Consider the following 19,146-nt stretch of genomic DNA (forward strand, 5'->3'; position numbering starts at 1 on the left):
GGCGGCGGCGAGGCTCGGCCTTCTCAGAGCGCGGGGCCCGAGGCGCAGGCCTCCCCCCGCAGTCCGGGGCCCGCCGCCCCCGGCGGAGGTGCGGGCCTTCCGCTGGGCGCCGGCCGTCACCGGGGCGTCACGGGAAGGGGGCGGGGCGTCTCCGGCGCTCGGTTCGAAGCGGGGCGGCGGCGGCGGGCGGGATGGAAAGCGGGGCGGCGGCGGCGGCGGGCCCTGAGGGGGGCCGGTTCCCCTTCCCCTACACGCCCTACCTCATCCAGGAGCGGTTCATGGCGGCGCTGTACGGCGCGCTGGAGGCTGGCCGCGTCGGGATCTTCGAGAGCCCCACGGGCACGGTGAGGCGGGACGGCGGCCGCCGCGGCCCGGGAGGGACGGAGGGCCCCGCTGGGTGGGGAGGGACGGTGGTGGCCGGGGAGAGGGGCCAGGTCTGGGCCCGACCCCGCTCCGGAGGGTCCGTCACCGAGCGGGTCGGCCCTGCGGAGGGGCGCGGTGCCGTGCGGGCGTCGGCGGTGGCGGCAGCCGCGGGAGCCTCGTCGTCTTTATTTTCTGTGGCAGGGAAAGTCACTGAGTCTTATCTGCGGGGCCCTCTCCTGGCTCCGAGACTTCGAGGAGAAGAAGCAGCGGGAGGAGGCGCGACTTCTGGCGCCTGCAGAGAGCGGGCAGGAGGGGAAGAAGGCGCTGAGTCCAGCGGGGCCAGCACCCCCAGACAGCAGAGGCACCGCCGGGGAACCGGACTGGGTTACGGCCTTTGTGCAGAAGAAGGAAGAGCGGGACGTGGTGGACAGGCTAAAGGTTGAGAAACGCTCGAATGCAGAGGATGGGTAAAACAATGAGGCGTGAGGGTCAGAAAGGCTCACGTCCTGGGTGATGATTGGAAAAACAGGCGAGGCGGACTTTGGTGGTGGTCCTTGTCTTTCACAGGACTTTGTTTCAGTTATGAGGGACGAGGCGTTGCCGTGCGGGTCGCGTAAGACAGAAAACTATATTGCTCTGAACATAGTAATCTATAATAGGCGTGCACTCCAGGAGAAAGGGACAGTGTACTGACAATTCTGTTTCAGAGTTAATTTTTTTCTATACCCAGGGCATAAGAAAGTAATTATACCCAAGGTTTAAGTCTAAATACTCTTCATCCTTCCTTCACTCTCCCTTTATTTTAGGAAGAGCAGATCAGGAGGAAAAAGCGAGAAGATCGTCTTGAGAAAATTCGCCATAACATACAGTTAAAATATGCAGCCAAGAGGAAGGTGAGTTACCTCGCAGAGATTAGAACTTTCTGTTTTGGTTACCTCGAGTGTTGTTCATGCTTGCTTATGTCTGCGACTTCACACTGAATTTTCCAACCTGTCTGTTTGGGGAGCCCTTTGTATTAAGTTGCTGAAATTGGCTATCCAGAATTTTTTATTAGTTTTCTTTTTGAAATACAGATGTGAAAAACAATTTGTGCATAGAGAATTTCCTGTGACAATGTTTGTGTGTGGATAGAAAGGGCATGTGTTCTGATGGCCTTCTAGCCCTCTGCTTTTGTTTTAAAAGCTTTAATACTTGGACTTTTTTTTTTTTTGAAAGCTGTCTGTTTTATGAGCATGTGTGAACACTCTGTACTTCTGGAATAAAACCTGTAGAATTGTGATTAAGATCATGGGAACGGAAGACCCCCTCAAAAAAGCCACGTCAGGCTTTGGTTGTGTTTTGCTCACCACTAGGGAGCGGTTGTATTTTTTTACTTTCATTGCAAATGTGATTGTTTTGTTCAGAAATGTCTCTTTTCTACATACAAAAAGTTCACGGATATATTTTCCTGCCGGTTAGATGGGTGAACTGGCCTCAGTACTCTTGTCTCTAAGAGCTTTTTGATGGTGAGTCAAACTTCTTAAAGATACCCCCTTCAGGTCCCCAAACAGGCAGATTTGTTAGGTTGCCAGGCTATTCATTTCTAGTGTGCTCCATCTCGAGGGCTGTGGTACGTTTTGGTCAACTCCTGTCAAAAGGGTATGGCAGAAATAGCAAAGGTTCAGAGGCGAATGGCAAATAAAAAACAAATCGAACAAAGAACTTTTGTCTCTTAAGAGGTTGAAGAGTATGTAAAATGAGAAGCATGACAAGAAACAGGAAAGCAAATGAGAGAAATACTATAGAGATTTGGAAAAGCAACTGATTCATCTCCTCTGTAGTGCTCGCTAACTGCATTTTTTCATAATGCCGTGGTAAAGAACTACTCATTGATATTGGAAAATACTGTTTTCAGATTGAAAAAATGAACTCTTCTCTATTAGAACACAAAGTTAATCAGAAAACTATTCTTCAACAGTTTAATGGAATTTTTGTAGAGGGGTAGACCTGTGTTTGCTAGAATAAGAACCACATAACTGGAGAGAAAAACAGCAAGAGGAGTCTTGTGCTCTGTGTTCTAAAATAGGTGCTGAGTTAAATGTGGACAGAGTGTTTGATTATGTCTTTATATGTTTGTGTGGTTGCATTTATTTGCACGCTCTTTTTTCTCAGGCACACATCTTTTATGGGCCGCTTTAAGCAACTAATACTGGATTACATGAATATTGTCATTTCAGGATCTATTAGTTCAGTGAGCTTTTTGCATAGAAGGTTTTTTATATTTCCCCTTCGTATATGTCTGTGAGGGCAACTCTTTGGTTGTTGGTTACAGCTGCCTTCTGTGGGGCTGAACAGCTTCAGACACCCTTGGTGCATTTGCTTGTCCTGCTGGGGTTTTACCCAGCAAGCCATTCCCTGTGTTACGTGTGGGGGACTGTGCTGTCTTCTGACCTGTCCGTGGCATAAAGCAATACCTCTCTTTCTGTATGAGAAATAATGTGATGATGTGTTTCCTTCAGAGATCTGAGGAAGATGAGACAAAGCACCTTCTTCAGCTCAGCAAAGAGGTTCTTTCAGAGGGAGCTGGGGTGGATGTTCTAGAGCAGCTGGATCACAATGAGGAGGAGCTGATTCTTGCTGAATATGAGAGTGACGAAGAAAAGAAAGTGGTATCTGGGTAAGGACAGGGACTGAGAGGGTTCCATGCCAAGGAAACATGTTCTGTATCATTTTTGACTTGCCTTGATTAAAGAGATTTCACCTGTGATTGTGCACATCTGGAGTTTCTCCCCCATTCAAGCTGTGTAAGGTAGTCGTTGTTCTGGGTGTTTGTTTTGGTGGGTTTTTTTGGGGGGCGTGTTATTGTTTCATTTTTTTAAGCTTTTGTTAAACTGATCAGAGTGACCTGAAGTGTTTTCTGAGAAAGTGCGTCTTTCTTAAAATGTGTGGCAAATGTCCTGCCTTTATCCGTGCCTGCTTTCCCAAAGAATGCCTCTGGATGTTGAGTGAATGACTTGAGATCAAGTTCCTTGCATTAGAAAAGCAAGACCACACTCAGGGCATCAGAGGAAGCTATGAGTCCTGCAGATTAGCACTGGCATCTTTTGATACGCTAAAGGGAGACATGTTCGCATTTCTGAAGACTGAGCTTCAGCATGAAAACCCCATACACACTTTTCTCTCTCATACATTTGCTTTATGCAGAAAGCCAGAAGCCATACTTCAGCATGAAAAGTCAAGTACATTTAAAATACGAATTTACTAATTAGTATCTAGACAGAGCCTTCTGCCTTAAAAATTGCAAAACACTTAACTACTTTGTTTATATGTAGTTTATCAAACATTAAACTGCCGTTGCCTTTGAGGAACTCTATGGCAACTAAATATCTTCCTGAAGCTTTTCTTTATGCAATAGCTTGAGGGTGGTAAATTGTCTTTAAAGGGAAAGTTTTACAAAAATAAACAAATAAGCTCACCGAAGAATAGTGTAGCACTGATTAGCTTATGCCTGGGGCTTAGAAGCCCCAGATTTAAAAGAAAAAAATATAAATTCTTGAAGTTGCTAAAGACAGAGCCCTACAGACATTTTTCTTTTAAAGAGGAGGGCTTGACTTGATTTGTGCACACTTACACTATTCTTAAAAAGTTGATTTTTCTTTTACCTCCCAAGTTAAGATCTGAGGCTCTTCTTGAGATGACATAACCATCTCTTTTGAGACCTCTGTCTTGTAGTAGAGCATCATTTGATTCTAACTGTCAGTGATCTGCTGAAAGGAAACTGAGCTTTCTCTTTTCTTAGGCTGGAGGAAGATGACGATGATTTGGAAGAGGAACATGTGACTAAGGTGAGATGAGGAGAGTGAATAGTGCCACCTCATAGAACAGTGTGGGAGTGAGCAGAATTATGGCTTCCTTGCACCCTTCCCAGAGTCATGCAGTACAGAAGGATTTAGGAACTAGCATCCAAGAATTGCCAAGTTTGTTGATAATAGCAACCAGTTCTGCTGTGCTCATCTCCTTCTGGACTACACTGGCTGCCTAAGCAGCTTGCTCTGCTAATGCTGCTGAATTTTTGCTGTGGCTTGCTGTAAAAGTACACTGCAACTAACAGTTTTTTATTACTCTCCAATGGTGAGTCCCTGTTTTTATGGGGACTTTGGAAAATTAAATGGAAACAAAGGCAAATGCATAGGAGAAAACAAAGATAAGGCTGTTGGCCTCAACAGTTGTAAGCTGACACTCAAACATGTGCCTTCCCTTGTATTTTTGAAGGCTTGAGCAAGATTAACCTTGTTGAGATGCTTGGCTTCTTCCTTGCAGGATTGGTTGTAGGTAGGGGATTGGCTTCCATGTTCCTCTTGTCTTCCCTTTGTTCTTCCTCATTTTAGATTTACTACTGCAGCCGCACTCACTCCCAGCTGTCTCAGTTTGTGCGTGAGGTGCAAAAAAGTCCTTTTGGCAAAGACACTCGTCTGGTCTCCTTGGGATCCAGGCAGGTATGTGGTGTTGTTTATAAGGGACCAAGAGTGCATGTTAACTTAATGTGAGAGACTTTGTGAGGAGGTGTGTGGATGTGACACCACAGAAGGCATCTCAGGGATTGACTGAATCTCCCATTGAAAAACTAAAGTAGTCATGGATCTGTGACACAGATCTGTGTGATGTACGTTTTTCTGAGAGCTCTGTTCTGGCCGTCTACCTTTGATGTAAATGCAAAAGTCTGTTTTACCTTTCCTGATGTGGAATATTACAGATGTCTGAGTCACTGGGAAGGCGCTTCTCTTAGTATTACTTCTGGCAGCACTTTTTAGAAGCTGCTGTGTAGCAGTGAGCCATCTCAGTGCACCTTTTCTCATTTTTTTCCTCCTTGCTAAGTTTTTATGGGTTTCGAGCATATTTGTAGCAGTTAGTATGCACAATGTCTGACCGATAGACTTTTCCATTTCAGAATCTGGCCTGAGATTGCTTTAAAGAAATCTTTTATTGTACAGCAAAGGGTGCATACGGAGCACTCAGTTCTTAATTGACCCCCTACCTTCCTCTCTTTGCATGTCCAAGAACCTATGTGTCAATGAGGAGGTGCGACGCTTGGGGGCTCTCTCGCTCATCAATGACCGCTGCATGGAGATGCAAAAGAACAAACATGGTAGGAACACTTCCAGCCTGGGGAAGCGATTGCTGATAAAACTGGTGTGAGAGTCTGGAGATAGTGCGCACTGTCAGTCGGCTCTAGCAAGAGGGTGGTAGGAGCTTGAAAATGGCAAGTTGGAGGAGCAGAGCTAGAGATCCTCAGCGCTTTTACTTTTCTTGACCTCCAGGCTAGGATGCTGACATCTTTTTCTGAGTATTTTCTGAGTGTCTTAAGTTGGTCAAGACTTCTGCTGCGGAATGATACTTGTCTTTGTAACTTGGTACTAGCAATGTTGGAAAATGTCACGTGGCTAAATCTAACTGGCAAGAGTACTGTCCACTGTGGAGATGGAAATGTTACTGCTGAATAATTTTTAAATAGATGATAGGTCAAAAATACACATGACAAAGCCTGCTTTGAAATCCAGCAGGTTTTGCAAAATGTTTTTTTTTTAGGCTATCGTGTGTATTGCTCATAGCTTTCTTTTGATTTCTGCTGTTAGAAAAGAAGAGTGATGAAGAGAGTGAAGGGAAGAAGAGACGTGCAAGTCGCACCGTATGCCCGTTTTATTCCTATGAGCAAATGCAGTTTCTCCGTGATGAAGTTCTAGTGGAAGTGAAAGATATTGAGCAGTTGGTGGCTTTGGGAAGGGAGACCAAAGCCTGCCCATATTATGGGAGTCGATACGCCATTCCTGCTGCTCAGGTAAGGTGTACATATTTTTAGCGGAATTAATGCCAGGAGCTCTAAGAATAAACCAATTGCCTGCTCCCTCCAGTACTGTTACTCAATATTGTGGGAGTCTGTAAATAAGCTGTGTTTCTGTCAGCTGTAGTTTTGCTGAGAAAGCAAAGGAAAATGAGAATATCCATTTGAAGTTAATAGGGAGGCTGTGAGTATGTCTCAGCATTCTGAAATACTTGAAAGGCTCAGTAACTCTGAGGCAATACTGATGCATGAGTGCAATCTTAGCTCTTGCCACTGCTCTTCTTCCTTACTTGGTTCTCTATTGGAAGACGTGCTTTCAGTGCTTCAGAGGAGATTCAGAAGGTAACCTGAACTGATATGCAGTTGTAGCATAATGATTTCTCTTCAGCTTACATCCCAATGCCTCTCTCAAGCATGTGTTCCTATCTCTCTTCCTACCTTTCCCCTAATAAGAGTAAGTAACTTGACTGAATTCTGCGAGGCCATCTGATATGGGCCTTTAATGAGTGGTTGGGGAGTGCCCTAAGTTTGTAAGGATTAGAGCTAGAATCAGGGCAGTGTGTGCTTCTCCTGTAGCTGGTGGTGCTGCCCTATCAGATGCTCTTGCATGAGCCTACCAGGAGTGCTGCTGGGATCAAGCTGAAGGACCAGGTCGTAATCATTGATGAGGCCCACAACCTCATAGACACCATCACCTGTATCCATAGTGTGGAAGTCAGTGGCTCTCAGGTGAGTCATAGTCTGGCCTGTTAATCGTGAGTGAGCTCTGCATCCAGCAGAGCGCCCTTTCTTGACTCCTTTGCAGTAACAGCTCCTTTTTCTGTTTGTGTAGCTGTGCTGTGCCCATTCCCAGCTGTTGCAGTACATGGAGCGATACAGGTGAGGATCTCAGAGGAAAACAGCGCAACAGTGGCAGGCAGTGTGGATTCCATGGCTTGTCTCATGTCTGCAGGGTCTTTCTTGCTTTTCCCCACTGGAAAGTTATTTGCATTAATCCTTCTGCAGATGAAAAGCCACTTGCTTCGTTATCTCTGTCTAGAATCTGTCTAAGTCAGACTCATGGGTCTGGTATTAAGCAGTGAGAAGGGGGATACCCTGAGGATTCTGGCTTTCCCTTATTCTCTCAGTTCCTTTCCCAGTATCTCCCTCTAATCGCTCCTGCTTTGTGATGCAGGGTTTCAAAAGATTCAGTCTTTCATGTCTCCCCTTAGTCTTTCATGTGCTGACTGGCATGGCAGAGGCAGTAAGCTCTGAGGAGGAGGAAGCTATATGTGATTTTTGGCTCTGCGTCTTGTCATCCCTGCAGTGGTTGATTATTGTGCTCAATGCTAATAACTTTGAATTTGTGGAGCACTACTGCAACAGAGACTTCAGGCATCACTGCCATTGTAATAAACAAACTAACTAATATGTGAGGAGAAAGGCAATGGTAGGAACAGTGTGGGGTGCATGGGTGAGTGTTCTGGGGTGACCTTAGGCAGGATATCCAGAGGTCTATGCCCTGTCACAAACAGGGAGATTGAGCCTGAAGAAATCATTCTCGGTTCCTGTCTCCCCCAAATGAAGGGGAGTTCAGGTGCTTTTGCTTCTGCAGCTCAGCTGCTTGAGTTACTCCCTGAATATGTTTTGGGGCCTAATACTTGTGTCATGTTTCATAGGAAACGTTTGAAGGCAAAGAACTTGATGTACATTAAGCAGATCCTGTATTTGCTGGAGCGGTTTGTGGCCATGCTGGGAGGTAAGCAAACCTATTTCTGTCTCCAGGGATGCTGATAGGCTCTGAGCTAGTTGGTGCTTCCTCAGGGCACTGTCCCCCTTCCCCCTCTGCAGAGACTGTGGGGAAGTGTTGCTCATGTATAGGTTCAGATGGCAGAAATTTTAATTCTCAGGCTGTTTTCTAACGTGGGGATGTTGACTGGTGTCTGCCTGAACCCCTCTCTTTGACTAGCTGAGGAGCGGCAGATGACATTGTAGCTTGGTAGAGGCAGTTTCCTTCTCTTTCTATGTGGTTTTCAGATCTGATTTGAGTGGGGACAAAGTAGGGTGCTAAGTGAGGAATACAGCAGATGTGTGACAGTGATCAGGACAGCACAAGAGCTGCACAGAATAAATCTGCTGGGTCATCTGGTAGCAAGGCTTCTACCTGTGTCAGGCATGCCTCTGCAGAACGAATCTTTCTTGAGTGGTGCCTTTCCTTGTGAGATAATTTTATTTTGCTGTGATTTCAAATCCAGTGGAATTTGCAGGGCTTCTTTCCTCTAATGATTCGTTTGCTAGACCTCAGTGTATCTTCAGGACAGCCTGTCATAAGTTCATAAAGAACTTCCTCCTTGCCCAGTGGAAATGCAGCTTTTTGGGGCAGGGTCCTGGTGGTGCTCTCTGCCTTTCTCTCAAATGTATACTTCTCTTCCCCCTCTGTTCCTGCCACTCTTCCCCACACTCAGTTAAGTGCTTTCATTAGAAAATGCAGCCTGTGTACAGCTTCATGATTGAGGCTGCAAAAGTGAGATGTGAGGTGGGTGTTAAACACTAGGACATAAAACGCAGTGATTGGCAGCAATTAATCCTGTTCTGGCTGTCGGGGTCTGGGCATGGAGCTGTCCTCAGGTTTTCCCCTCTTCCCAGTCGCCTGCCAGCCTATGCGCCTCCCAGCTCCCTGCTGCTGCATTGAGGAGGGGTGATGGATGCATTGCAGTCCCTGTCCCTTCATCTTTGCAGCATGATGACTACATAGTGTGTGAGCATTTGTATGCACCCACCCTACCTGCTGCCTCTGCTACAGAAGGAATGTAGGTGGTGTTTCTTAGGATGCAGCAGCACACTTGTCCTACAATGTAGGGCTGCCCTACAGGGGAAATGAAAACTGAGCAGGAGCTGATGTTTTGTCTGTATATAGCTACATTTTGCAGATGTATAGTTATTTCTTGGTTTTTGTCCTGGTGCAGTGTCTCTTTCAGCTCAGTTGTTAGTCTCTTGCTTAATTTTGAGACAGACCCATTATAAGCCTTCCTTGAATCAGTTTCATGTTTTACAGGTAACGTGAACCAAAATCCTAGCTGTCAGGCAGTTTCCCAAACAGGTAAGACTGGAGTGAACATCTCGGGTATGCAGCCATCAGTCAGGGACATGAGTGTGGGCAGCAAGGGGCTGCAGGCCCAGCAGCTAATATTTTTTTTCTCCTTTCCTCCCTTTTCTTTCAGGGACAGTGCTAAAATCCATCAATGACTTTCTATTTCAGAGCCAGATTGATAATATCAATCTCTTCAAGGTAATGCAAACATCATTGTCTGCTAGGGCACAGGTGGTGGTGACTGGTTCAAGGTTATCAGGAAGTGTGTTTGAGAGCTGGAAGTAGAGCCAAGGCCCACATGGCAGAATCTGCTTTCTAGCAGATTCTCCCTGGCTCCCCAATGTATAGATCTCTTCTGCTGCTGTCTAGTTAACAGTGCATTAAAGCTGGATAGGTGGTCTTGGGGTAGAGGGAAGCAAGTAATTAAACATGTATGAGTGCAGAGGCTGTGTGTAGGCAAAGCTAAACCGTAAGGGTTGAGGATGAAGTAACTATACTATTCCAGTAACCTAACCCATCCCTCGAACCTCCAAACATAGCACCTAAACACAGTGTGTTTCCATTCTGGAAGCAATGCCTTTGTAATGAACTGTTGTCTGGGAGGCAACGCTCATGAAGAACTGTGCACCCCTCCCCAAGAACACAGCAAGAACAGCAAGTGATATCCCTGCTGGACAGGGATCAAGGGCAGCAGGATGGGAGAAGGGATGCTGAATGCCAGTTCATTTTTCTGTCTTCCTCCAACAGGTTCAGCGTTACTGCGAGAAGAGCCTCATCAGTAGGAAGGTACTGCCCCTGAGGCTTTATGGTCAACAGCGTTCAAATGCTGTTTCACACATTGAATTTGAAGTGGAAGATGCAGCAGCTGGGGTGGGAGCTTGTCTTCTCTACCTGCTCTGCAAGCAAAATGGTTCCTGCAAAAAGCACTCTATAGGCAGATTACCTTTTGCTTATACAGCAAAGAAACATACAACATGGTGTACCACAGTATTCCAGTGGGTGCTAATTCTGTGCTGCTTGGCCTCAAACCTGCCAGCCTGGTAGGCTGCACTGAACTGGAGGAACAAACATCAAAGCCTTGTTTTGGTTTTGATTCAATGGGTGGAGGAAAGTAATGGGAGCTCTGGTCTGTGCTGATAGATTCTGATTGGGCTGGTTTGTGAACACCTACCAAGGAGCTTTATTTGTGGCAGGCCAGCAAACCCGTTTTTATCTTGCCTGATTCCTGCTGTTGGTAGTCTTAGTCCTTCTGGCTTTTGCTTGGCAGCTTTTTGGGTTTGTGGAGCGATATGGAGGCCCTGCCGCAGCTGTGAAGACCAACAAGGAGAACCAGAAATTGGCTGGTTTGCAGAACTTTCTTCTGACCCTCCAGCAAGGATCTGATAAAGAGGGTGAGTTCAGACATCCTCCACTTGTGTATCTGCAGACAAAGTGAGGATGTGGAACCTGTATCTGTCTGCATGAGAAAAGGGGGGAGGCACATTTGAAGAGATCTGAAGAAAGAGAGACTCCAGAAGCTCTCCTGCACAGATGTTTTTTGATATATCTAAGTAGACGACCTAGGCAACTATACATATGATTAGATGATCTCCTGAGGTCCCTTCCAAGCTGAATGATGATGCGATTCCATGTTTACACTGAACGCACTCAAACTTTGCATTGCTGTGACCTGCTGGCTCTGGGACCAGAACTACCATGGGTAGCTCTGTTTAGTGTTGCCAGCTATGAAACCCAGATCTATTTTTTTTTTTTTTTTTTTTTTTTTTTTTCCCCTGGCAATGAGACAGAATTTGGGTTCTCTCCTTTATTGGGTCTTTGCTCTCTGCCTGCATATGTAGACTAGGTATCATGTTCCTGTAGAAAGGACCCATCTATGTTTTGTGCTTAGTCCCTGTCTTCAGAAGTGTGGCCTAAGTTGCCTGCCTCTCCTTTTCTCTTTGGGCCAGCAGGTGCTCCCCAGATCCCTCCCATGGAGGCTGAGAATGAGCAGCTCCGAACTGCCTCTCCACTGATGCAAATTGAAGGATTTCTCTCAGCCCTCACAAATGCAAACCAAGATGGCAGAGTCATTCTCAGCAGGCAAGGTACTGGAAAGGGCAAGCTGGGGGGAGGTGGCAGGAATTGCAAGCAGGATGCTTCACTAGCAGTGAGGGAGGAGATCTTGAGCCTGGGGGAAGCCTGCAGCAATATATCCATGGTGTCTGTGATGCAGGTTAGCAGGCTTGGTCTGTCTGAGGATACTCATGAACCCAAGGAATTCTTAACCAAGGGCATTGGGGCCAGGTTTTGCAGAGCTCTGCTCCCACTTTGGATGTCAGTTTTTGTCTTGCAATTTACTGCGTCTTTTCTATGGCTGCAGCAAGATTTGGAAGCAGAAGGTAACCTCCAGGCTGGTGTTACCTGCTGCTGCTTCTGGCAGTGTTGAATAGCAAGTCCTTGCTTTGAGAGGTGGGGACCTGCCAGAGTGCCCAGAGCAGGAGGGAGAATCTCTTATATCCCTGAGTGTGTGTCACCGCTAGCTCCTGATGCTGTTTATCTCCTTTTCCCAGGCACAGTTGGTCAGAGCAGCCTCAAATTCCTCTTGCTGAATCCAGCTGTCCACTTCGCCAAGGTGGTGGAAGAATGCCGTGCTGTAATCATTGCTGGGGGCACCATGCAGCCGGTGAGGGAATAAGGATGCTATGCTGAGGTGTTGGGAGGTCTCTGGTGCTTTCTGTAAGCAGGCACGGAAAGATAGCAGCTTGGCCTCACTGGGATGTGCTGCTCTTCTCACTTCCCATGGTGTGTGTGGGAAAAGACCTCTCCTACCTACCTTTTTATCTCCCTGTACGATTTCCCTGCATGAGGTGTCATGTTGCCTGTTTGTACAAAAAGTTGTAGGTGCAAGGGCAGGATTGCCCTTGCCAGCCTTTCTCAGGACAATATAGGCTGAGGCTGAGCTCGTGGTAGGTTGGAACTAGCACAGGTAGTAGTCAGAGGACCTTGTAAAAACATCTGACCTTGTAACCGGACAGGGATCCCACAGGGACCATCCCATAGGGGATCTTTCAGAAAAATCAACACTTCAGTGTTGGTATGGTGGCAGGCAGCTTATCATCCCTCTCCTGTTGGTTTAGTGCCTAAGAGACAAGCGTGTCTGTGATGTAGAGATGCAGTGGGGCGTGTCAGGCATCCCAGCTAGTTACGTTTATCCTGTTCCTGGGCACGAATGTCCTGAGATTTCCTCTTTGCTTTTGTGGTGACAACGGGGGGAAGGAGGGTGTGAAGCGCAGGACCTCCCTTCTGGAAGGCTGCCCTTCCAGCTTTGAACCCTTCAGACTGCACCTGGGAGAGGGGATGTAGTTGCAGTCCAACCTGTGGTCTGTGCGGCGCTTGGGAGTCGCGGTAACGGGTTTTGGGGCCTGGGGAAAGTCCGAAATTGGAGCCCGCTGCGCCAAGGGAGGTTGGCTGGTTCCAGGCAGGGGACCCGCCCTGTGCAGCAGGGCCACGGCGGGCCCTGGAAGGGGAGCCCCCCCCGCCCCCTTCACGCCGCCCGCTGTGCTCGGGCCAGCTTGCGGGTCCAGCCCGGCCTTGGCGGAGGGTGGCCGGGCCGGGGTCTCTGCGCTCAGCGGCGGCCGCGGGCCATGGCAGACCTTGAGGGGTTTACGCCGGCCCTTCCTCCTTCCGCGCCCCAGGCTCCAGCTCGCCTCCCAGCCCGGGCTTGCGCGCTCAGCGCTCGCACGCCCTTGATTTTCTCATCACGGAGGGAGCCCGTCTGCCCCGGGCCGGCAGCCCACCGGAGGGAGCTGACCCGCTCTCCCTGCCTCGCCGCTGGTGCTCCAGGAGCAGCAGCAGCGTGGCTGATGCGGCGTCTTTTGGGACGCTGGTACTTTACCCCTCTTCGGCTTCTGGTTCGTAGGTGGCTGATTTCCGAGAGCAGTTGCTGTCCTGCGCTGGTGTGGACCCTGCGCGTGTGGTGGAGTTCTCTTGCGGTGAGTGTGCCGGGGTGGCAGGGAGGGGTCATCATCGGTCTCTGCGAGACCCAAGTGTTGCACTTTGGTGCTGTTTTGTCAGCGCTCTAAGCAACACGGCATCTTTCCCAGAAGTCATGGCAGCAAAGGGGTGCCATGCTAGTTCCCCTCCACTCTGAGCTTCCTCAGCGGTCTTGGCCAGCATCAGCAGGCAGCGTGCTGTGCCTTCTTCCCAGGGGCTCAGGGAATGGAAGTCAGAGCAGCCGAGTGACTTAGGCACTTTGCCTTAGCCAGGCAAACGTGTGCCTCTGTCGCTGCACACAGGTAAAGCTGAAGAGCTAGTGGGATTTGTGCCAACAGCAGTGATGTTGACTCTCACTACTTTGTTTTTTGTTTCTAGGACATGTGATTCCTCCAGAAAACATTTTACCCATAATCCTCTGCAGTGGTCCTTCCAACCAGCAGCTGGAGTTTACCTACCAGAAGAGAGACCTGCCTCAGATGGTCAGTCTTTCCTTTTTTTCCCTTCCTTGGTATCTCTTTTTTGCCTCACATGCTTGTGTTTTGTAGGACAGTGTGCTCTCTGTTTGAAAGGTGGGCTGAGCAAAAGCCATGGCAAGGGAAATCCATAGGATTTGAAGCAGGTGTATTGCCAAGTAATTGGGAAAGAGTAGCAGCAAAAGGGGTTTTGAGCTACCTGCTCAGAGACGAGGAATGCTAGCAACTCCGTTTGGCTGTACCGAGATCCTGCGTTTGTGTGCTGGGCATCAGAAGGAGATTTCTGACTCTGCTTCACAGTTTGAAGGGCTCAGTGACAGTGGAATGTGGCAGACCTGCAGAGTGCAGCCCAAGCCATAGGGGCGGCAGCAGATCTTTCTGCCCTTTTTCATTCTTTCTTTGGTGGGCCACTAAGCACTCAAGGCCAGACACCAGATCTGCTCTGCCCCTGCTGAATTTCCACCAGATGTGCTAGCTAGCTCTCCACACCTGTTCTAGTGTGACAGGTCCCATCCACTGGGACCATGGACATAAACCCTCCTTTCCTGAATGACCACTGCTCCACAGCAGTAACAGAAACCCTGGATTAGGAGGAGAGGCCAAGCTGTGAAGAGCTTTTTGGTGATGCCCAGCTCCCCTAGAGAGCTCTCTTAGACCTGGCAGGTTTCCCACGTTTTTCCTCCCCTAAGGCATGTCATAGGGAAAGTGTGATTCTGGGATTGAGCACGGAATTGGAGTGGCGTTAGCTGGAGCTCCTGTCAGCTGCAATATGCTCTTGTCTCTCTTGCAGATGGATGAGACAGGTCGAATCCTTTGCAACCTGTGCAACGTGGTCCCAGGGGGTGTGGTGTGCTTCTTCCCCTCCTATGAATATGAGAAGCAGGTGTATGCACACTGGGAGAAGACGGGGCTGCTCACCCGCCTGGCAACTAAGAAGAAGGTAATTGTGCAGCCAGGGGCAGTTGGTACTTTAAATGGAGGTTTCAAAAATCAAACAATTATCTATGCATTACAGGCCTCTCTTGCTGAGTTTTTCTCATATTCTGCACAGCAGAGCAGAGCGGATGTTTATCTAGCCAGTCCCTCCAGTAATGAATAAATGATACTTCCCGGGCGGCTGATCACTGAGCTGGGGTCTAAATTAGATTAAATGCAGCTATAGATTCTTTAAGTGCACAGTCTGTGTAGTGGCCATGGGGGAGACAATCTTTGCTTTCCATAGCCAGCAAGCTTGTTCCCATGTGGCTGGGGGGCTGTTCAGGTTCTCTTACAGGGAGTCTGTTTTTTCCAGGCTCAGCTATGTCTCCCTTGAACACAGACCAACACAACTAAGGGCTAGGCAGAGTGGGACCAGACTGCAGTTCATAGGACAAATGGTGGGGTTTTTTTCTGGTAGAAGTGCCGAGATGAGAATTTAAAGACTAGCAGTGGTGACTCCTGCTGAAGAAGTGGTGAGAAACATTAAATAGGGACATCACTGCAAATGTAAAATTTTTGCAATGACTCTCAAGTATTTGAAGGTTGAGTATTGATGGTCAGGCAGTCTGACTGTCTCAGGGTGTGGAGCAGAGATCTTGGATCATGTGCCAGGGGAAAAAAAAAAAAGCATTACGTATACCCTGGCTGTGATTTCCATTTATCAAAAGCTAAATAACTTACCACATGGATTAGGAGAGCACAGTCCCAGATATTTCACAGCCCTTGGTGCAGGCATTCTGGCATGTGGATCTGCCTGTAGGTTTTTGTGGTGGAAGCATTATGCTTCAGCTTCTCCATGTGTTTGTACAGCTATCACTCATAGTGCCTTTCAGGTGTGTTCTGTCAGGGTCTGCCTGGTGCCTCCAAGGCTTTGTGCCACAAGCACACAGCTTGCTCTACCTTTCAACTCTGATTTGTTCTTGTTTGGCCTTTGCAGTCTCCAGCAAATTGGATATGCATTAGCAAAGCAATTTGGTAGAAGTGCAGCAAGTGTGACTTTCAGCTGCCCACACACAAGATCGTATCATAGCAGAGGAAGGTTAAAGTCTTTCCTGAGGTGGCTGTGGTGAGATCACACTGAAATTATATATAAATTACACAGGGAAAATTAACTGCAGTCAGAGGATTAAATAGCTACTGTTTAATAAGCTAAACAGTTTTGACTTATATTTGTAATTAATTGCCAGTTATTTTTCTACTGGAAGACTGATTCTGGCTGGTAAAATTTGATAGTGCTTCTTGCTAACCGAGAGAAAATACATCCTTTAGGTTCTCTACTGTCACAGGAAAGACAGATGTACCTCTTGTTTACTAGGAAAACAACTTGTGATTTAGGCCAAGGTGCAGCATCTATCAAAATGCAGCTTAATTAACTGCAGGCGCTTTCAGTAACTAATTAGGCATGCTAAAATAACATAAAGAAATATTACTTTATGTATGCTTTGCATAGAAAACTAATTTATTCACTGGACAAGGGGAGCTATTACTTGGAATTAACTGGTGATTTGAATTGATTGGTCCTGCCACTGCCCTCCAAGATCTTGCAGCTGGAGGGTCTCCTCATTCCGCTGGACATCTATTCATAGGTGCAAGAGGTGCACATTGCTTTCCTGCCTTTCAGCTCTTGGATTACTTGTAACTTCTTGCAGAATTAGACAAGTATGCCAAAGCTGAAAGGGAATGTTGGAGGGGCAGGAGCAGCTGCTGCTCCCTTCAGAGCCCAGTTGAAAGTGCTGTAGTGAGCACGCAGCACGTTTCCAGAGTGGAGGGGAAAGGTGCTGGTCAAGTTGGTTTTTCATGCAATTTGCCCTTTCCTAATCTTAGTTCCATGTGCTGTTTAATGGCATGAGAGTAAAATGATTTGCTTTCTTTAAACTGCTTCCTGTTGCTGCAACTGATGCACTGTGCCTATGACAGATCTTTCAGGAGCCTAGGAACGCCAACCAGGTTGAGCAGGTGCTGGTGGAATATGCCAAGTGCATAAAGGTAAGCTGAGCTGGCAGACTGGTGAAAGTGTGGCATCCCAACTGCGTATGGGAGTGCTGCTAAAGGGGGCATTGCAGCTTTTAACAAGGAAAGAGGGCTCTAGCCCAGGTGTGGGAGTGTTTCTGAAGCACAGAGATCTTCCCTACTCTAGTTTAAGTTGCTGGTCCCTCTTCTGCAGCGCTGCAGCCAGGCAGGAGGACAGATGACAGGGGCCCTGCTGCTTTCTGTAGTTGGAGGCAAAATGAGTGAAGGGATCAACTTCTCCGATGACCTGGGAAGGTAAGGTGGCTGTTCCTTGGAAGGTGAGCACTGGGCTTGCGGTGTGGTGACTCCAAGTGGGATGGACATGTCAGTATTTGCATAAATAGAAAATCCTGGGGAGCGCATGGCTTGGGCTGATGCTTAAACCAACAGGACCAAGTCTGCTGGGTGGTATAAAAGCCACTTGTCCAGACTATTTTTCATGTGAGTAATGCAGTTAGGTTTGCTGTGCTAGATAATACCTTGTTCTGGCACCCTGAATCCCTCTGCGGCTTTCCTTTCAGAATGCGCTTGTCAGACTGCTGTGCTTTATTGCCGCCTTTGGTTTTCAGGGCTGGCTGTCTTTCAGGGGTGCACTGACCTCTAATTTATCAGTCTATTGGCAAAGTGCTCTAGGATGAGACATTAAGAATAATGCAGTCCTCCCTTATCCCTTGCAGGTGTGTGATTATGGTGGGAATGCCTTACCCCAACATTAAATCTCCAGAGCTCCAGGAAAAAATGACTTGGCTCGACAAAACATTGGTAACAGAGACACGCCTCTGCTTGTTTCACTTCTGCTTTTTAGTATTAACTTTCCTCCCAGTATGTGAGTCCCAGGGCTGCCTTCGAAGGTTGTTTTTTTTTTTTTTTCCTTTGAGCTTGCCCTCATTTCCCAGACTGTATAGTATCAAGAGCACAGCCCTCTCCACACTGCATGTGTACAGGTGGCCCTAAATACAGGGAAGCAGCTTAGTGGAGGGAAACACCACTGGGGCTCGCTGGGAACTCTGAGTTCCAAGGGGAACTGGGCAGATGGGTACAAGTTTGCTGCCTTCAACGGCCTTGGGCTGGCTCTTTGTGAATGCTCAACAGAGTTTTCTGACTGCAGGCTTTCTTCTGTCCCTCCCTACTCTCAGCTTGGGGTCTGCTTGGCCACCCACTCACTCAGCAGGGGTAAAAGCATTTGCTTCACTTACTTTTGTCATTAAGATTCCCTACTTTGATTCACATCTGCCTCATGTTCAGTCTTACCTATCTCTCCTTTCCAGCCCAGAGCTGCTGGCCAGGCACCTAGCAGAGTGCTGATTGAAAACCTGTGCATGAAGGCAGTAAACCAGTCAATAGGTAATTCATCCTTCCTTGGACAGGCTGGGGGATATGAAATGTGACTGCACTGAAGTAGGAGGGTGGGAAAAAGGATGCATTACCAATCAGTCTAAGTACAGATGACGGGAACTTGAGCTTCCTTGCCTGAGAACAAACACCTGAGTGGGCCATTTTAATGTGGTTGTACACTCTGTACAGGCAGAGCCATTCGCCATCAGAAGGACTTTGCAAGCATCCTGCTCCTGGACCACAGGTACGCACGCCCTGCCATCTTTAACAAACTGCCGCAGTGGATCAGGGAGAGAACCCAGGTGAAACCTGCCTTTGGATCAGCTTTTGCAGAGTTAAGAAAGGTCAGAACTTGTATCTTATGTACTGCTACCAAAACTGTTTCCCACTGTACTCATCTGTACTTTTCTCAAACTTTCACTTTAGAGTAAGGCCAGGGACAAACTGTCTGGGTTTGTGTGTTCCTAGTTCCATCGAGGGAAATCGGATGCTTTGTGATGTGGACCAGAGAACAGGCTGTAGGTCAACTCTGTGAGCTACACCTCTGAAGAACACCCAAAGCAACACAAGTTCCTGCTTTACTGTACCAGGGAGTTTGTGCATCTCCACCTTCTGCCTCCTTTGTGGATGTTTGCTGTTCAGTATCTGAGCGCTATGATGGTAAGGCAGCCTTCAGCACCATAACCAGGAGGGAAACTGGTTGTAGGTCTGAGGCAGGTTCCTATTTGTTTACAGCTGTTAAGGTTTTATTTAAATTGATTAAATATTTTCAACCCAAACACTTAAGTATGGGGAGTATAATTATTTTGACTGAACACATATAGCTGCCTTTTCCCATCAACAACCAAGTGTAGGGGGCTTGATGACCAATGAAAATACAGAGCTTTTCACAAGAATTGTGAACTATCAGGCCATTAGTTTGTGTCATGTTGTAATTACACAGTCAGACTGGTAAGACATGGGGCAGCTATAGGTAACATTTCTTATCCCCTTCTTTCTACCTTGCTTCAAGCAGTCAATAGATTAAAGCAGCAGTTCATTCTTTCAACAGGAATAAAGATATGGCCATAATATAGTGCAGCACTTCTTTGCTCATGCTTAAGCACAGGATTGCTCTGCCCTTT

General features: G+C 47.5%; 1 protein-coding gene across 3 annotated transcripts; it reads left to right on the plus strand.

The window, feature by feature from the left end:
* Positions 1-94: 94 nt before the first annotated feature.
* On the plus strand, positions 95-19,135 carry DDX11 (DEAD/H-box helicase 11). 3 transcript variants are annotated; one of them, XM_075051037.1, is made up of 26 exons: positions 95-344; positions 565-801; positions 1,170-1,256; positions 2,862-3,019; positions 4,142-4,187; positions 4,731-4,838; positions 5,401-5,488; positions 5,976-6,178; positions 6,758-6,910; positions 7,014-7,060; positions 7,840-7,919; positions 9,216-9,260; positions 9,382-9,449; positions 9,999-10,037; positions 10,519-10,642; positions 11,198-11,335; positions 11,801-11,913; positions 13,150-13,222; positions 13,602-13,705; positions 14,490-14,639; positions 16,595-16,663; positions 16,842-16,942; positions 17,365-17,449; positions 17,796-17,860; positions 17,956-18,031; positions 18,212-18,347. In XM_075051037.1, the coding sequence occupies exons 1-25, from the start codon at positions 192-194 to the stop codon at positions 17,990-17,992; spliced, it is 2,571 nt and encodes an 856-aa protein (XP_074907138.1). In that variant the 5' UTR covers positions 95-191; the 3' UTR covers positions 17,993-18,031; positions 18,212-18,347. The 3 variants fall into 3 exon arrangements, with proteins under 3 accessions (XP_074907138.1, XP_074907136.1, XP_074907137.1); XM_075051035.1 differs by lacking the exon at positions 17,796-17,860 and adding an exon at positions 18,491-19,135 and having other exon boundaries at positions 167-344; positions 18,212-18,366; XM_075051036.1 differs by lacking the exon at positions 17,796-17,860 and adding an exon at positions 18,491-19,134 and having other exon boundaries at positions 167-344; positions 11,201-11,335; positions 18,212-18,366.
* Positions 19,136-19,146: the final 11 nt, after the last annotated feature.

The sequence above is a fragment of the Buteo buteo genome, chromosome 19 (genome assembly GCF_964188355.1).
Source record: "Buteo buteo chromosome 19, bButBut1.hap1.1, whole genome shotgun sequence".
Taxonomy (NCBI): domain Eukaryota; kingdom Metazoa; phylum Chordata; class Aves; order Accipitriformes; family Accipitridae; genus Buteo; species Buteo buteo.